The sequence below is a fragment of the Pyrus communis genome, chromosome 17, assembly GCF_963583255.1.
Source record: "Pyrus communis chromosome 17, drPyrComm1.1, whole genome shotgun sequence".
Taxonomy (NCBI): Eukaryota; Viridiplantae; Streptophyta; class Magnoliopsida; order Rosales; family Rosaceae; genus Pyrus; species Pyrus communis.
In genome coordinates, this window is record NC_084819.1 from 15,575,584 (window position 1) to 15,594,757 (window position 19,174).

Here is a 19,174-nt window from a genome sequence, read left to right on the forward strand (position 1 = left end):
TTTTTGTTAAAATTGGTTCATGACGTGTTCCGGTTGCTGGAAGTGATGATCATTTAAGGGATGCAGGTGTTGCCAATTGGCAATTTTGACCAGCCAATGATTGTACAGGGGACTGCTACGTAGCATGGGACATAAAATTTGGTTGTCCTTATCACCTCAACAAGTCTCTCCAAATTTTATTTTATTTTTTATTTTATTTTATTTTACATAAAACATGAAATCCAATGATGTTTGATATCATGACCAACAATACAACTATTTCTTAATTATTTATCCTCGTTCGTAAATTTACGAGTGTTTCAATTTGTTGCACACATCAGAATGATTCGTATTTTACCATAAACGTAATATACATATACATATTGAAATATACGGTTTATCAATAACCGTATAGAGCTTGATCGAAATCTGAATGGTTGGTATCGAAATCTGTATGGTTGGATCATCTACCAAAGGTGTTCACGTGCAGAGCATAAGTTTCGGATCGCATTGTATACCGAGGTTTTTTCTTTTGACTACCATATCTGGCCAAAATCACTAAGCGGAATGAATTCAATTGAGATTTTGAAGGATTTTGAAAGAGCATGGCATTGACATACTGAACCATTAACCAACAAGCAATCTTTAGCAGAATCCCTTCGCAACTTCAGTAGAAGATAAAAAGAAATGCCAAGTTGAGATAATGAACATATAATCGCATATTTAAAATTGGATTAACAAAGCTCCAAGTACAATGAGGACTTCAAACATCCATAGATGGATGCCGCAGACAAACTACAAAGATTACGAGGGAGAATTACCGAAGTCATAAATTACTCCGCTAGATTAGCCACAGAATTAGAGTTGGTTGGAAACATATCGAACAAGAAAATACAACAGTCAAAACATACGAGCAGTAATAAGCAAGCTTCCTAAGAAAAACACCTGATTGTAATATAGCCTAAGCCTCAATGATGAACACAACAAAATGATTTCCGGAAGCTAAACAAAACTTGACCTACTAAGATCATCTTTTCTTGAAACCATACTTTTTCCGTTCATAGAACAGATCCGTTTTGGCACTTCCCAGATTCACAATTTTCGGACAGCCATCTCTATCTTTCTCCTGCTGAGTACACTCTTTGCAGTAATAAGCATCAGAAATTCCAACCCCTCCACAGATAACACACCTTCCCTGGAAAGATCCATAGTTGCACTCATCGCAAACCCGAACAAGCGTGCAAGGACGCACATAAGAGTCACAAATTACACACTTACCGTCACACTTCTCACACAACCTTCCAATAGCTATTCCAGGTTGCTTCCGGCACATAATCAGGTCAGGATGATGCTTCGCCATGTTCCTGCAACAATACGGTAAAGTAAGATGCTGTCCAACAGATAGAACAGCGCCAAATTGCAGTACAAACAGAATCCAAACAATAAAAAACAGAAAGAAGAGATAAAAGAGCAATCTAATTGAAGTTGGAAACTTGGAACGAAGATAATTGAGTCCTATGGCAAGAAACCCAAGAGGAAACTCTGATATCTGAGAATATATTGATAAAATCTGAATACATTCTTGGCCTATTTAGACTAGTGGACAGCAACCTAGAATTCCCAATTAATCCTATTCCTACTACTTAATAAATCCTAATCCTATAAATATAGGCTACACAAAACATAAAGGAAACATGAAATACTCCCAAATTAACAAGAACCCTAGCCAGCTATGTAGCTATCAGACTCACTTAGCTTTCGAGAGCCCCTTAGATGCTCCTGCATCAACTGATAACACTACTACAAATTCAAAAATTTCAAGACTAACCCAATATGCAAATCTGCATAATTTCAACACTTTCATGCCAAATTGCAGAGTGTTTATATTCACAAATCATGAAACTTACGCCAAATCGATCAGCTACGAGTATTTGCAAACTCATTTACAACTACGTACAAAAATAATAAAAGTGGTTTACTTTTTTAACAACAATTCATCAAGAGTACGAACTAACAAAGAATGTAAATTCAAGAAAATGTGCAATTTCATCTTCAATGAAAAGCAGTTCATTGACCCAAAGTACAAATACAGAAAAACCCACAAAAATCCAACTTTTTGTTCCTTTTTAAATTTCTAATTACTCTTTCAACTTCTGGGCGCTAGCGATATTGCCTGATTCCAATCACAGAAAACAAATTTTGGGATTTAAAAAGGCTGTGTAAATAGATGAAACGATTCATGAATTGCACAGAAAAGGAACCCTAAAACAGGTAATCGAATGCGCATTCCGCTAGAAATTTGAATTTCAGATGGAAAAAATTCAAAAGTAAGCAGCAGTTTCTACATACGCGAAAGCAAGATAGGAAGAACGAGTAGCTAAAGGACCAATGCTTACCGAAGATAGCTGGAGAGAACTCAGATCAAGGGCTGCTACTGTATGAGAGATGAGAGCACAAATGCCGGGACTGGCCCGATTGGGGAAGTAAGGCTCCGCTGACGGAGATAATCGAATAGGGCTAATGTTCTGTTTTCTTTTAAGTTTCAATTAAAAATTGGGTAAATTACATAATAATCCCTCATGTTTGAGGTCTATTACAACCTCATACAATATCTTTAAAACATTTCACTTTCATACCTCACCTACTCTTTTAAGTTTCAATTAAAAATTCATACAACAATTTCAATTTTTTTCTTATTTATTATTGAGTAGATGATTTTCGCCTAGCCTGAGTTTTCACTCTTTTTCATTTTGACAGCCAAATTTATAAATCAAACGAAAATATTTAATAAAAAACACTTAAAGAATTAAGAAGTGTTCATGTTCATAACTTCATTTTTATCAAATTGGCTTTATTTAATTTCATAAAAAAAACTTAATTAATTACTATAAATAATAATGACAAAAACATGAGAGCGGTGGTGATAGTGTCATGCATGATTTTAGTTTGGGTGCAGTAAATGTATCGTAAATAAGTTAAAGTTTAATGTCATCGAAAATCATTTCTTCATAAAATTTGTAACTGTTCTTATGATTAAAAAAAAAAGTTCATTAGATAATTTTGGATAAAAATAAGTTTGTGAGGCTTTTTTCACTAGTCTTAAAAAAATTTATTTTTATGGTAGGAGGGTAAATTGGCACGTTTCGATAGGACTCAAAAATTGAACGTTTCGGTCGGACTCAAAAACTAAAATGAAAGTTGTAAAAATGGAAAGAAGGTCAAAAGTTAAGCGGTATAGAATGTGAAAAATACGCACGTGTATAACCTTACTAAAATAAAACTTGCAAATTTTGGGCATTTTTAAAAAATTTAATATTTATTTAATCAATAATGTGGGTAAAATGCGTGAATTTATATGTATTATTAAAAAACGTGTGAAAATAACATGTTTTAAACTTGAAAAATAGGTATCGTACGTTGGAGTTTTAAAAAACATACAATTTAACAAATCATTAATACGTGTACGGAAAACAAAACTTGTTAAAATACATACGTACATATATAATAAAGATATTATGCGCAAATTTACAAACTGTGAAGTTAAGTGACAATGCTAAAAATTTTGAGAATTCGTTCTTTTCTAATAAAACATATTGTAAGAAATGTTAGCAATTTTCATATTAAATTTAATGTTTTGTTTTGTTTTATACAAGCAATTTTATGGAGTGGATAATCGATCCTAGGATTTCAACTATAACAGAAAAATGCTCCTAACTTATGCCCCATTCACTCCAAACCCTTTGCACTAAACCTTAACGTTCAGCTCACACCATCACTCAACTTTCTGCTTCTCTTCTACAAGTGAAAATTTGTTTTATGTTTTCACTTATGAATATGGCAAAATAACATTTTTAGATCACCAATAACAATAAATCTTGAGATTAAAGAAAAATGGAACTAGCAATTTTGTTACTATCCACCTTCTCTCTCACACTACTAAGACCATTTGCAATTTCTACTTTTTGCAGAAGTTAGCCATTCAACAAAGAACATAAAAAAATTTATCCAACAAAAATCGCTAATCATTAAAATTCTGAAAAGCACCACACAAATTAAAATCCGAAAGCTTCAAGTCATATAAGTAAACACACCACAAACATCAACGAGACAAAATTCAAAGCGATAGCAAGAGAAAGAAAGCAAAAATAGAAAGAAAATTTTGGTGAGTAGAGAGTGGAAAATATAATTAATGAATGATCATGTCCTTTCTCCTTTGAGCAGCATACTTTGTCCTTCTCAAGTCTTCTTCAACATTGAGGTACGAGTCTCTGATTGCGCTCATTTTTCTGACAACATCATCCATTGGCATCCGCTCCCTCGGTGACATTGCACAGCAAGAGAGTCCTATATGCATCATTGAAACCAAGCATTCCTTTAATTTCTTTGCTTTCACCGGCCCACAATTGTTACGTCTAGATGGAGTTCGTTCTCGCACTGTGTCATCGTTGTCATCACCATCTACTTCGAGGTCGAGGATAATTGAATGGTCAACAATGTCCATGACATGGCCAGGCAAAGCCATGGCTACGAATTGGTAAATGCTTAGACTGCCTTTGAACATGTCATCAGTAGGCCTTTTTCCTGTGAACATTTCCAACAATAGTATCCCATAGCTGTAAACATCTCCAAGTATGGAAACATGGCCTCCTGTGCCGTACTCTACCAGGACATACATACAATATGTCAAATGCAATGGACTATTAGAACAATATCTTCTTTGGATTTATATGTTACTTATTTACCAAGAAAAAAAAAAGAAGCAGTAATGTATTTTTCATCAATAGAGATTAATTAGTTGGTTTTTAGTAATAATTTACCAAGAACATAAAAAGGAAGTTAGAATGATAGAAACCCGTACCTGGAGGAATGTAACCTATAGAACCCTTTAGCTGAGACGACATTGTTTGACTGAATGAGGGATCATCTGATGTTTCAAATAAGAACCTTGCTAAACCAAAATCCCCAACATGGGCTACCATATCTTCACCAAGAAGTACGTTGCTTGGCTTTAAATCACAATGAATAATGGCCGTTTCACAATGGTGGTGGAGATAATCTAACGCAGAAGCAACATCAATGATAATGTTCAATCTTTGCATAAAACTCATTCTTTTACTTGGAGATTCCTCCTCATATCTTGGATACAACATTAAGTCTAGACTTCCATTCGCCATGTACTCGAAAACTAGACTTTTGAAGTCCTTGCCCTGGTTATCAATGCTCGAGCATGCAGTTATGATCTTGAGAAGATTACGGTGCCTTATACTCCTTAAAGCTTTGCATTCGTCTATGAAACTCTTGGAAGCTCCTTGTTGTTGAAGGTTTAATACCTTAACAGCAACTACTGTTCCATCACTAGGAATCACCCCTTTATAAACAGAACCAAAACTTCCCAAACCAATAAGATTATCCACAGAGAACCCGTTAGTTGATTCAACAAGTTGTGAGTAGGAGACACCTAATTTCCAATCCTTATAAGAACGGGAAGTTGCAAGTCTATCTCTTGACTTTTTGAGCTTTGAACAAGCACCAAAGAAGCAAGATAAAGCAATTATGATTCCAAGTACACATGCTATGGGGATGACTACTTTTGGGGAATGTAATCCTCGAGATGAGTGGTGTTTTTTTGGGGAGCATGGAGGTAGATGTAATTGTGGGATGTCACCACAGAGCCTATGATTTCCAAGAATAGAGACACCACTGACATTTGCAAAAACACCTTTTTTAGGCAACTCACCCTCAAAATCATTATACGAAAGATTGAGATAGTTGAGAGCACCCAGCTTGCCTATGAATTCAGGAATCTGCCCAGACAAGTTGTTGCTTGAAATATCAAGTCTTTCCAAGCCTTTTAAATCTTTAAGAGATTGAGGAATTGTTCCTTCAAACTTATTACCTTGCAAATACAAGCGCTCCAAACTAGCACAACTGCCAAGGTTGCTCGGGATTTCACCTGATAAATTGTTTCTTAATACATTTAGCTCTGTGAGATGCACTAAATCACCCACTTGAAGGGGCAGCGAACCAGTCAAATAATTGTCAGACAGGTCTAAAGAAACTGAAAGGGTTGAAAGCTCCATAAGGGTTTTAGGTATGGTGCCCGTAAGGTTGTTACTTGAAATGTTAAGATCTAAAATGTTTCGGTAGTTTCCAAGACTTGGAGGTATATTACCCTCAAACCTGTTGAACTCCATGTGGAGGTTTAACAATGATGTCATGTTACCAAGGGAAGACGGGATTGACCCAGAAAATTCGTTACTACCCAAATACAGTTCCTCTAACTTCTCTAGCTTCCCAATTTCATGCGGGACACTACCGTCCAAATGGTTATTTTCTAAGTGTAGAGCGGTCAAGTTTATAAGGTTTCCAATGTCGTTAGGGAGGCTTCCATGTATAAAATTTCCCCCCAGTGTAAGATAATTAAGTTGGGTCGAAAGGTTGGCTATGGATCTCGGGATTCCTCCTCCAAAATTATTATCGCTAAGTGCCAAAAGCTCCAAACTAGTGCAATTAGCCAAGAAACTGAGAAAACTCAAGTCACCAACTTTTCTATTTCCTAACTGATTGAATTCCATGGTTAGCCTCAATAAGCTTTGCAAGCTTCCTACACTTTCACCAGGGACTGTCCCAGATAGGCCATTTACAGAAAATTCAAGAATCTGAAGTCTAGAAGCATTTGACAATGATATAGGAATATTTCCTGTGAATTTGTTCTCATTGCAGTAAAATTCTACGAGATCAGGAAGCATAGTGCCGAGATTTGGTGGTAGCTCTCCATGCAACTGGTTGACGGCAACACTGAAAATTTGTATGGAAGAAACATTATAGATTGAAGAAGGGACCATACCAGACAAATTATTCAGCTCAACGATGAATTCCACCAAGCCTGTTATATGCCCCAGCTCATTTGGTATGCTTCCTTGCAAATTGTTGCTCCCAAGATAAAGGAAGCGCAAAGAAGAAAAGTTTCCTATCCACGGTGGGATGGTTTCAATGAGACTGTTACCATAAAGCAACAGATATTTTAAATTCAACAATGAACTGAGTTGGTTGGGGATGGACCCCTTAATCCGATTGTCTTGTAGATCAAGCACTTTTAGTTGTGTGCATTGTGACAAATTAGTTGGAATTACCCCACGGAAGGAATTATAAGAAAGGTTGAGATATTGTAGGCTTTGTAGACGACCCATTTCTGGAGGAATTTCCCCATGAAAGTTGTTGGCTCCCAAATTGATTCCAGTAAGATAAGTAAGATTTCCAACGGAAGGTGGAATGAAGCCTACCAACATTTGAGATTCCAGGTTCAACATCAAGACTCTTTTGGTGGAACGGTGGCAAGAAACCCCAACCCAGCTGCAGAAATGGATGGAATGATTCCACGAGCTCATGACATCCAAAGGATCTGCAGTTATTCTTTTCTTGAAGTCTAGCAGAGCCAAGCGATCACATTCATTTCCAAGCAGAGTAAGGCTACGAAGTGCTGTAGATTCGAGGCAGGTGCTCATGCATAAAAGAAAGAACGCATGCAGGAATTTGAACAAAACCAGCTTACAGTTGGTACATGAATGGTCCATCGTTGTTCTAAGACAGAGAGCAAAACAAGTTAATTAACGAAGTTGAATTTGCATAAATGCATAAAAGAAAAGAAATGCTATCGCATAGAAGAAACGCTTGATTCAATATGTTTACAAAAAAAAAAATGAGATGGCAACTGTAAGGACCAAGCAAGAATAATAGAGCTCCACCCTGCCGTACATCTTACAAGGAATGGAGGAGATTTTTCAAATTGGGGGGGGGGGGGGGGGGGGTGGTGGTGGTGGTGGTGGGGAACCTTGTCAATTCTTAATTAATCTTTTGGCCACACAAGAGTCAGTCACAAGTAACATTTAGAAGGAAAAGTTTAAAGAAAATTTGGATTATTAACTAGACTTGGAAGAAAAAATTTAATTTAAACTAAAATTGAAATACTGTTCATAAGTGCAATGTTTTTCAAATTTTGGCCCTCGCTTAGTTTATGTTGCTACGCCTCTGCCACGCCTCTGATCGTCGTTCTCTTTCTCTCTTTCTCTCGACATCTCGATTCAGAACCCCTACCCACGAACCCAGAAACACCTCAAACAACCACCATTCTCATCCTTTCGACCTCACGAACTGAAGTCCATACCCAATCTCACTCCCTAGGTCAGATTTATCCCTTGAATGTACCATTTGTTGTGATTTTATCCCTAAAACTCATGAGTTTTCCGACGTTTTTGCAACGATTTCGGCGAAGGTTGGCGTCGACTTGGTCTCAAACGATTTCTCAGCACCTCAGGTATAAAGATCTACTTCAAATTTGTGATCAATATAATTGGGTCTTAGTAAAATTTTCATCATTTTGTAGATTTTTTTTTCCTTTTAACTTTATGGGTTTTGGAGAATGTTTCGTTAAATTTCTGGGTTTTTTTCTGTGTGATTTTATCTCGAATTTAGTAATTTTTTGTATGTTTTGTACAATTCTTAGATTAAATTTCTGAAGTGATAAGCCAAATTCAAGTTTGAAAAAAAATATATATATATTATTATACCTGTTTTGTTTATGTGGCAAAAATAGAATGTCTTTATACTCACAAAGAAGAGTGGGGGAATTTTGAGACAAGAGTAATGAACTACTTTGGAGCTAAAGGTTGTTGGTTGAGAAATTAATAAGATTTTCTAGGACTCGGTTTTAGATTTGGAATCTAAAGGTCTTCATCTAAATAGTCAAAGACAAAGTATATGGAGTGCAAGTTCAGTGCAAACGGAGGCTCAAATGAGTTAGGGATGAGGATTGGAGATCAGAAAGTACCAAAGAGCGACCGCCTTCGCTACCTATGATCTATCTTGCAAAAGAACGGAGAGTTGGATGGAGACCTTAATCATAGAATACAAGCTGGATAGATGAAATGAAAGAGTACATCCGGCATGTTGTGTGACCGTCGTATGCCATTGAAGCTCAAGGGAAATTTTTATAGAACGGCAATAAGGCCAACAATGCTTTATGGCACGGAATGTTGGACAGTGAAGAATGAACATGTACATAAAATGGGTGTAGCGGAGATGAGAATGTTTCGTTGGATGTGTAGGCACACGAGAAAGGATAAGATTAGGAATGAGGATATTGGAGGTAAAGTAGAAGTAGTCAAAATTGAAGGAAATATGAGAGAAAATCAGTTATGGTGGTTTGGACATGTGAAACGAATCCCTACTGATGTTTTGGTTAGAAGATGCGATTACAGGACAGAGGTTTAAGGCTGAAGGGGTAGAGGAAGACCTAGGAAGATTTTGGAAGAGACTCTAAGAAAAGACTTAGAGTGCTTGGAACTAACGTAAGACATGGCACAGAACTGAGTGGAATGACGTTCTCGAATTCATATAGCTAACCTCACTTAATGGAAAATAACTTTGTTATTGTTGTTGTTGTTGTTGTTGTGAACTATGTATGTGATTTATGTTGGATTAGAGAAAAATAAAAAATAAAACACAAGAAATGCAGCAATTGGAAACATGGCTGCAAGTGATAAGACCGAGTCATTGTTTTAAATAACTATACTACTTTTGGATATGTGTCTAAGGTGGTACCCCCATTCCAAGGCAAATGGGAACGCTTGAATATAGTAACCTAATGGCTTTCTTTGTTGTTTTTCCTTAATGGTTTATTGATTCCTTGTTTTTTACTGAGTTTTTGGCAATGGATATTTTGTATTTCACAATGATTCTCTATTTGTTGCTGAGTTGCTAAAAGCAAGCAAAACCTATAAAATTGACCTTTGGGATTAAAAAGTTGCTTCATTGGTGTGTTTATACCTTTTTTATTGTATCATGCGAAATGATAAGCTTAGATTCTTAAAGGGTTAGATATTAAAATGACATCAAGATGCACAATGAATGATTCGAGAGATCGTATAAGTGGTTTTGAAAGTGGTTAAACCTCCTACGTCCTATGCTATAGAGCCCAACCCATTATACTCATCTATATGCTAGACATAATACACATTTTCCTTGAAAATTCTGAGAGAAGATACATATTGTGTCCATAAAAGCCTGACGCACTATTCCTTTTCTTTTTATGTCTTCCTTTTTTTGTTATCTATGACCATTGCATAGGTGTAGTTTCTTTTTATATTACCTTGATTGACGATATGATAAGCACTATTTGTCGTCAATTCAAGGTAACATTGGTTCTCCTGAACCAATGCCTGCACTATTCCTTTTCTTTTTATATTTAACTTTTTTGTTAAGAAACCATTTCTCCTCCCAATTTTTTTAACATGCTTAGACTATAGTAAAATGAAGTCAAGTTATAAGCTTTCTTGGGATATGCAGAAAGTACGAAAAATATGAATATCATGGAAGAAAATTGTATTGAAATTCAAAAGGTTTTATCTGCACTGAATTTTTTCATTTTTTTTTTTTTTTTGTTCTTATGTTTGTGAAGAAATTAGAAACAAGCTCAAAGGTCTTGCACTTTTTTCTTTTCTCAATATCTTTAATTCTATATCAAATTTTATTCATAATTAATTCCCTTTGTGAATGTTGATATTCTAGTCATATTAGCATTGTATTATGACATTGAAATTGATTTCCCACTGGACAAGGAAACATATTCAGTTTCCTATATGGATTTTGACAGGGATTCCTCATTAGTTTTGGCTAGGATTATGTTAGATATATAGTGGCCTTTACTATCACAGATAATAAGCTCATTATTGGACTTAAATCTATTATGAGTCGAGCATATTATTTTCTGAAAGAGAGGAAAGGTTCACTGAGTTTTGTTGGGAGTTTTTTACTATGGCATCATCTTCTGGAGCTTCTACATGTTAATCTCTTGCCATTCTAGTTATATAAACCATATATTTGCATATATGGTGTTACAACTGCATGAATTTTAATTTAATAGTGCTAATATTTGCAAAATTTCCAACTAATGTTGGTAGGGGCGTTTAGATTTAGGTAAAAAAAATCAACATGGCTATTAGTTAAGTCCAGTATTAAATTTTCTCCATTTTTTTTTTAACAAATCTACTTAATATCTTCTAACAAAAAACTAATATAATAACATAAACCCATCTACCGAATATACGACCTAAGTCAAGTAACAAATATATGAATGTATATTATACCTATAAGCGAGATTTGAAACTTAACTAAAATGTACAAAACATAATATGTGATACAGGTTGATTATAAAAAAGAATATGTCATACAGTAGATAAATACAATTAACTTGTGATATAGGCTGATTATAAAAATTAAATCTATAAATGAAGTTTAGAGCAGGAAGAAGAAGAAGGCATAACAAAATGAAAAATAAGTAAGAATAAATAATCAAAGAGATGTACAGAAAGAATTTTAATTTTTACAGTAAATTTTATCATTAAAGAGACAATTATTGATAATAAAATAATTTTAAAATCAAGAGATTGGACTTATTTTAATAAATAATGAATTATATTTTACTCAAATACTTACAAAAAAAAAAAAAGGGATTCATATAAAGTTGAAACTTAATATTTGAGAAAGAGAGGCAGATTACGTGCTGAATGGCATCATGAAAATTGTTCAAACAATATCATGAAAGAGCACGCAACCTGTCTTCTTAAGTTCTTCCAAATCATACATACAAAACAAAAACATCAAACAATTAAAACAAAAACAAAACAAGCAGTGGTCACCTTTTTGTTTTCGTAACCTCTGGCCGCTACAGTGACGTTTTGGGTGCCTACTCTGTGACTAATCGCTTTAGTCACCGTGCAGTCACGAGACGAAAAGGCTTTGAAGGCAAAAGCAAGACCAAAGGGCTTTGAAGGCAAAAGCTAGAAATGGAGGGTGTGTGTGGATTGTGGACTATTAATTGGGCAGGGGAAGCAAAAGAATATGCAGAGAGGCGGGGTTTAAGTGTGAGGGCAGAGTAAGGAGAGGAAGCAAAAGCATCAATATATATACACTTTAAGCAAGTGACTCTTTACCACAATGGTGGAAATGTGTTAAGCTCTTGCATGACGTGAGTTCAAATCCCGTTAGTAGCTAATCTAATATCTAATATAACAAAATTCATCATTTGACAAAAATACACACACACACACACACACTCTAAGATCTACTCCAACCCTTGAAGTAAAACTCAAATTTTAGATTTCATATATATGTATTTTTTTAGTTTCATATTTATAATTTCATTAAATTTAACGGTTAAGATCTAATATGATTAAATCTAATGGTAAAAAAATATATAACGGTCCAAATTTAAATCTGATGGCTAAAATAATTATTTTTATGTGTTTCATATTCTTTTTTAGTGTTCCACGAGTTTCATGGTGTCGGTTTAGTAATTTTTCAATATTAATTGGAATCTAAATATTTTTAGGTTAAAATGTTTATAAAATTAAATTATGATAGTTTACATAATTTTTTTTAAAAATTACTTTAAGGAAAAAATTATCATAAATTCCTTCTTTAAAAAGTTTACATAATTTCTTTTTAAAATTCATTCTTTAATAATTTCGGGCTAAAAATTTAACCCAGAAGGGTTAGAGCATAAAAACTGTTTGTGGGCTAAAACATAAATTTTCTGGGTTAAGAATTTTAGGTTTAATTCAAGAGCTGAAGATGGTCTAAAGGATGGAGAATAAATTGGCTATGAACTCGTCACTCTGGAGATTCGAATCTAAGACCTCTTGTAAGAGAAATATCACAAAACAATATTACTAAGTGACAAAAGACTTTTCTTTTAATATACCTTGAGTTTTATGAGTTAACCAACCTAATCTAAGTCTAGCACTAAACGAGTCATTAAAAGAGGGGTGGCCGAGGACTTGGAATAAAGCAATCATCAACTCGGAAATTTCCATGAGAAGTAGTGGAAATGGATTATAAATTCATGTTCATGTTTTTCTCCGTTAATTGTGGTTTGGTTTGAAAAACATAGCAAAGTGGAAGAAAGCGGCGACGATGGGTCGCATTGACTTGACTCACACCCCACTAAGCCAATACCTTAGTGCTCTTGGGTGCCTTTCCCATCCATATATATATATATATATATATATATATATATATATATATATTTTTTTTTTTTTTTTGATTTGGGACTGGGTGCAGTATTTCAATCTAATAAATGCTCTGTCATGTAATTTTTGCTCAAATTAAATTCTTGTGATTGGTTGTTCAGACATGAAATAAACATAGACTTGAAAAATGGGAATAATGTAAAGGACTGTTGAAGTAGTAATTACTAAACCAAAAAAAAAAATCCTTTTTGAGGAAAATTTGAAAGTAAAACGAAAACAAGTTTAAGACTTGTTAAAGAAAGTACCACTTTGACTTTCATTTTCATAGACTAGAATGTGAAATGCTAAGAAGACTCTTTCAAAGTGGTATTTTTTATGAACTCACTGTTACCCCATAGTTTAATATCAATTTTCTTACCAACATTATAAAATATTGTGTCAAAAACATGAGGCACCAGAGAGTCAATGGAGAGTTTCACATTTGAGAGAATCTCCTTAGCATTTTTGCTTGAGAAACTATATGTTGAAACCGATATTTAAAAACCTTGCTTATGTCACATTGTGGAAATTGAAATTGTGCAATTTCTTTTTGGGTTGACTAGTTGACGTGTTGACTTTGAAGTCTTTGCCCTACTTATCAAGAAATTGTCGTGTCCTCAGTCCTCACCTGAATTTGTGAAGTTGGTAATGAGATCATGATCTCTTCTTTCTTCTAATCAATTTAATCTGGAATTTTTAGGTATATATTGAATTACGGATTGCAACATGAGATCCACATAATTTAAACCTTGAATGTGTTAACAACGGTAGAGCAATCAAGAATGAAAATAATTCCAAAACAAATTCCAACTCATTAAGGAAGTAAATATGCTACAAATAATTTAGTGGCCACATTTAGGAAGTAGAAATAAATACATTTATAAGTAAAATTTAAATGTTTAATCCTCAGTCATTTTTAAGTAAATATAACTAAGGAATGACGGAAGAGCAAGATGAATGTTAGTCCACAACTTATGGGGTCTAGAGGCTAGAGTGATAAAAAAAATTTGTTCTGAAACAAATGATATTATTTACATTAATCTTCGCTATTGTTTTTAGTCTCCTCAAAATGAAAAGTTATTGCCTACAACGTACTTTGAGTTTTATGAACATATAACGTGTAGAAAATGGCACATTGTGGAATAATGAGATTGATTTATGGATTGATTTGTTGACTTAAATTCTTCCCTGCTACATTTTGTCTAGTGGAAAGTGGAAGAAAGTGGCGAAAAACTAAGAAAAGGGCATTTGACACCTGTCCATCCCTAACTCAACGCTTAAACACTGTTAACTTTCTGAAAAATAATTAAAAAATAAATAAACAACAAAAATGGAATTTGAAAAGCCAGAAGCCCAACTGTCCTGCCACTCCCGCTCAACACCGCCCACCACCACCTGCACCGACGAACATCCGTCTCCTCCTTCCAGATCTTCCACACCACAAACCTATAACCCCAACTATGCTCGTCTCCTTCCAGATCCTCCACATTACCAAACCCACTCAAAACCGGAGGCTATGGCGTTGGAAACTACTGTGAGAATTTTTTTTTTAATATATTTTTTAAATTAAAACAATAATGCTACATCCGTTCCAGCATTGTTATGATGGAAAAAGAAATTATTGTCAATATATATTGAAGAAAAAAAGTAAAGAAGCAAAAATTATTAGAAACAAAAATCAATTAAGAAATCTTCTAAGAGAAACGAAAATTTGGAAGGTCCAAAAGATTATGAGCAAAAGCTGCAAATGCACAAGGCGGACAAGAATCCAACCAATGAACCCCAACATGATCAACACCATAGTTTGCCAAACAATCTGCCACCTAATTTTCTTCACGATAAATGTAAGAAAACTACTACTGCGAGATTGAGTTCAACGATAGTTTTGTATATAAGGATCTTCATTAGTTTGACATCCAAGAACTAAATCAATGATTTTGATTTAGTGATGACGGGACCGATATCGCCGGGGTTAGGGGTGGCACATGTGAACAAAAAATTCAAATCACTGAGGAGTTGAGTTTGGGTGGATCAGGGTTTTGGGGAGGGGGGTGGCGATATCGCCGGGATTAGAGGTGGCACATGTGAACAAATAGGGTTTTATTAATTTGGTTTTATGAAATTTTATTACTGCTCATAATTTTTTTGATGTAATAGAAGACTAAATAGTTTTTTCACTCTCTTTTAATTGACAAGTAGGGTTTTATTAATATATAGTTTATATGTGTCAAGATTTCAAGCAAGCCACTGAGATGCTACATGTACAAAAGGGTGGAGAAGATTTGAACTCTCCCTGCACATTGTGGAAGAAAGCAGATGACAACGGGTCACATTCACACGCTACTAGCTGCCTGTCAAAGATAAGCACTCGTAACATGCCAATTCAAATAATTTTTTTGTAGGAATGAGACTTCAGAGTCAATAAGTCATCTAGTCAACCAAAAAAGCAATCTCACAATTCCAATTTTTACAATGTGACTTATTAACTCATGCGAAAGGTTTCCAGTTTCCACTTGTCCTTCCTGAACGAAGTAGTACGATCATTTTCGCAAGAAAACATGAGCATGAATTTGGTGCAAATCCCAAAGAACACGTCCGTTTATCAAGTAGGTGGTGATCGATTTGCAATTTGTTTGTCCTTGTTTCGATGTAGAGAAGAAGTATGATTTACATGGAAAATAGTCAAGCCATCGTGACGTTTCAGATTATACAGAACATGACGTATAAGTTCATATTCACCTAAAATTTTATTTATTAGAGAGTGAAATCAACGGTTGCGATGAACTTATTCTATGCGAATTACTTTCTTATAGAACACTACATGATTAGTGAATGTTGTCTAAAGTAAAAACTGTACAATCAAAATCATTAGAGTTTTTCTTTGTTAGTGATTTTCCCATGCCTTGTTTCATTTTTTCGTACTCCTTTCTTCGCCTTTATACATTTTATTAATACATTTGATATTATCTACACTAAGGAATGAGGGAATAGGCTAAATCTCATAATGAGACACCCATAATAATTTGGTTCTAGTTCGCATTTGGTGAGAATCAAACATAAAACTTCCAACTTACAAGTGAAGAGGAATATCACTAGACCATAGTACTAAGTGACGTCTTTATACTTTTATCCTCTTTTAATTTACTCAATCAATATGTTAAAATAAATAAATAAACGTAAAAAGAGAAAATGGGAGTTCTATTTTTTTCCGATAGAGAGTGCACTACTTATCAAGAAACTATCGTGCCCACACTAGAATTTAGGAATCATATTAATTTAGATAAATGCTAAGGAGATTTTTTCAAATGTGACTTTCTTTATACTCTTTGTCACAACAAATTTTTGCCTTTCAAATGTTGACGCGTGAATTTTATGCACATCAAACTCAATAATTAATCCTCTTAGAAATACAACATTTATCTTACCACATATACCCTTAATTAAAATTTAAAAACTAAAAATTATATGAAAACTAGGATACATGGCGCACCCACTAAATTACTCTCGTCTCTTATTTTTTAATCTTTCATGTATCGAGTTCAAATTATGTAAAGGCTCTCCAAATCTTGACCCTGCCATTGATTGTAATTGAAATTGGTTAAGTTAGCATTGGAAGGGATATGTTGGAATACTTGTCTAATATTTGATGTAAATAACTCAATTGGATACGTTGGGATTAGTAAAGCATTAGGGGGCGTTTGTTTGCCCTCACTAACTCGGACTGGACTGGACTGGACTAGCTATTAGTCCAATACTGTGTTTGTTCCATGCTAGGACTAACATTAATGAGACTAAAGGGGATTAGCATGGACAAAACCCTTCACTAAGAGGTCTTAGTGAGACCCCCCAATAACCATGGGACTAGCTAAGACTATCCTCTATTTCTCGTCCTTGTCATGCTCAACGACCACTCCCGACAGACTCCTCGTCATCGCCGGTCACCTAGATCAATCATTAACTTCCCGACTCTCTTTCAGATCCATTTCACAACCAACTTTCATATAAAATATACCAAATTGAAGCTAGGAGTGACAAGATTACGATTTTACTTGAACCGAGGCCAAAATGTGGTCGAATGTGGCCGGAAAATGGCCTAGAAGTCTCGGCCTGTTTGGGCTTCTTCAAATCCATGACAAATTCGAGCATGCAAAGCTAAGATCTCGGTCCAGGGATGGTGATGAATTTTTTGGCGGTGCTAACTTCATCCAATTTAATGAGGGTTGGCCAAAAAACACATCGGGAAACCTGCAAGTCGTCGGGAAAATTGGAGCCGTGAGGTTCCGTTCGAACAATGTATAGCTAGAGAGGGAGGGAGGACAGAGAAATAGAGACTGGAATCAATAAGGAGTTTGACCAGGAATGAGAAAGAGACATGAATTGAGAGGTCTGAGAGGAAAAAAAGAGGGAGAGGGTAGGACGATGAGAGAAGAGGAAAATAGTGGGACGGAAATGGTAGGAAAAAATGGAGAAAAAGATAAGATCATAATAAAATATTAATAATTCATATATTAAATAAAATAATATTAGAATTTGTTATTATCCAGCTTCTTAGTCCAATACTGCACCAAACGCTTCACTAAGTTAGTCCAGTTTAGTCTAGTCTAAGCCAGTCCAGCTTAGTCCTTGAAGCTAATCCAGTCCGAGATAGTCCGGCGCAACAAACGCCCCCAAATAAATAAATAAATTCCAGAAAATCAAAAATAAAAAGCTAGAAGTGTTTCACTCTACTCGCGACACCGCAACACACGCGACGCACAACCATCAAGCATTTAATCCGTGACGATCTCGGCCTTATTTGATTAATCTGAAAATTGGTATTTAATCTCAGCCCTTGCCGCCGACTCCAACTGTCGTCTATATACGATCTATATTAGATCTGATCAACTGTCCACCCTACTTCACCTACGTTCTTAACAGCCCATCTTTTCGCCGTTCGTGACCACCACAACGCTCGCCACTCACAACCACCACTCATGACACACCAATTTGAATAATTTGTTGTAGGAATGATCTTCAAACGAAGATTAATAAAATGAATGGTTTTTATTAAGAAACTTATAAGGTAAATATATGTATAAGCAAATTGGAGAATATGTACATTCCCTATTGGAAAAAATGGAACTCTCATTTTCTCTTTTTACATTTATTTATTTATTATAATATATTGATTGAGTAAATTAAAAGAGAATAAATGTATAAAGACGTCACTTAGTACTATACTCTAATGGTATTCATTTTCACTTGTGTTGAGAGAGTTTTAGGTCGAGTTGGATTTGGGCTTTGAGAACACCATATTGTCTCCCTTGGTGCGGATTCGTACCAAGTCCCGAGATATCTCAAAAGAGATAGCTTGTCTTAGGAAATACCCCGGTAACATCAACGACTCGAAGATAGCATGATTGATCAAGATAATGACTTGCTCAAGTGAAGTATGGTGTGGAAGCTAGAAGATTATTGGCTTACATGAGAGATAAGGGATTTACATGGTTGCATGGCATTCTTTGCTAGATAATCTGGGCTTTCCTAGGGTGATAATAAGGTTTCTAATGGTTGGGATGCTTGATGGAAAGCTATGGAAATCATTAAGGTTGCTTGGGTGGTGATGCTTAAGGCTTAGAATATGCTTCTGGGCTAACTAGAACTCTCTAGACTTTTTTCCTAAGTGGTTCTCTCTTCTTGCGTTTCTCCTATCTCCCTCTCTGTTAATCTCCCTCCTTATGTAAGTGAAAGGTTCCTCTTTAGATTTCAAGAGAATCTCCCCTTGTGGCTTGGTCCTCCCCTTCTTTCTCCCAAGGCCTCCTATTACTTCCCTTTTGGTGTAAGATATCTGCATTGTTGAGACTTGCAGATTGCTTCTTCTAGAGACGCGCCTTTCCCAGGGCGACCTTCCGCAGATGCTAATTCTGGTAACGCTTTATGGCTTTCGTGTGTGTTGGCTGTCTGTGTAGGCTGGGAAAGGAAAGTTAGCATTAAATGCTTGACTTGCTGGGCTTAACATGCATATAATGCAAGAATCTAGTTTAGTCCTAAATAAGGGGATTGACTTGCTAGGGAAAGGGATAAACTAGGCTAGTTCTCTCTCAAAGGGTATGGGCTTGGATCCTTGGGCTCCCAAGCAACCCAAAGTC

The 19,174-nt window shown here is 35.2% G+C and overlaps 2 protein-coding genes across 2 annotated transcripts; both read right to left on the reverse strand.

Annotated features, from left to right (window-relative positions):
• Window positions 1-680: 680 nt before the first annotated feature.
• Window positions 681-2,506, reverse strand: LOC137722449 (PHD finger-like domain-containing protein 5A). The gene is made up of 2 exons (XM_068461454.1): window positions 2,376-2,506; window positions 681-1,343 (listed from the first exon to the last, which is right to left on the reverse strand). The coding sequence occupies exon 2, from the start codon at window positions 1,337-1,339 to the stop codon at window positions 1,007-1,009; it is 333 nt and encodes a 110-aa protein (XP_068317555.1). The 5' UTR covers window positions 1,340-1,343; window positions 2,376-2,506; the 3' UTR covers window positions 681-1,006.
• A 1,200-nt stretch (window positions 2,507-3,706) lies between these two features.
• LOC137723654 (probable LRR receptor-like serine/threonine-protein kinase At3g47570) lies at window positions 3,707-7,675 on the reverse strand. The gene is made up of 2 exons (XM_068462851.1): window positions 4,838-7,675; window positions 3,707-4,638 (listed from the first exon to the last, which is right to left on the reverse strand). Exons 1-2 carry the CDS (start codon window positions 7,551-7,553, stop codon window positions 4,166-4,168), a joined length of 3,189 nt encoding a protein of 1,062 aa, XP_068318952.1. The 5' UTR covers window positions 7,554-7,675; the 3' UTR covers window positions 3,707-4,165.
• Between the last annotated feature and the right edge of the window lie 11,499 nt (window positions 7,676-19,174).

Bases quoted from the DNA above. Each gene is read 5' to 3' on its own strand.
- LOC137722449 (XM_068461454.1), bottom strand. From the start codon at position 1,339: ATGGCGAAGCATCATCCTGACCTGATTATGTGCCGGAAGCAACCTGGA.
- LOC137723654 (XM_068462851.1), bottom strand. From the start codon at position 7,553: ATGGACCATTCATGTACCAACTGTAAGCTGGTTTTGTTCAAATTCCTG. The intron at 4,639-4,837 runs GTACGGGTTTCT...ATGTCCTGGTAG, and splicing joins TATAGGTTACATTCCTCCAG to AGTACGGCACAGGAGGCCAT.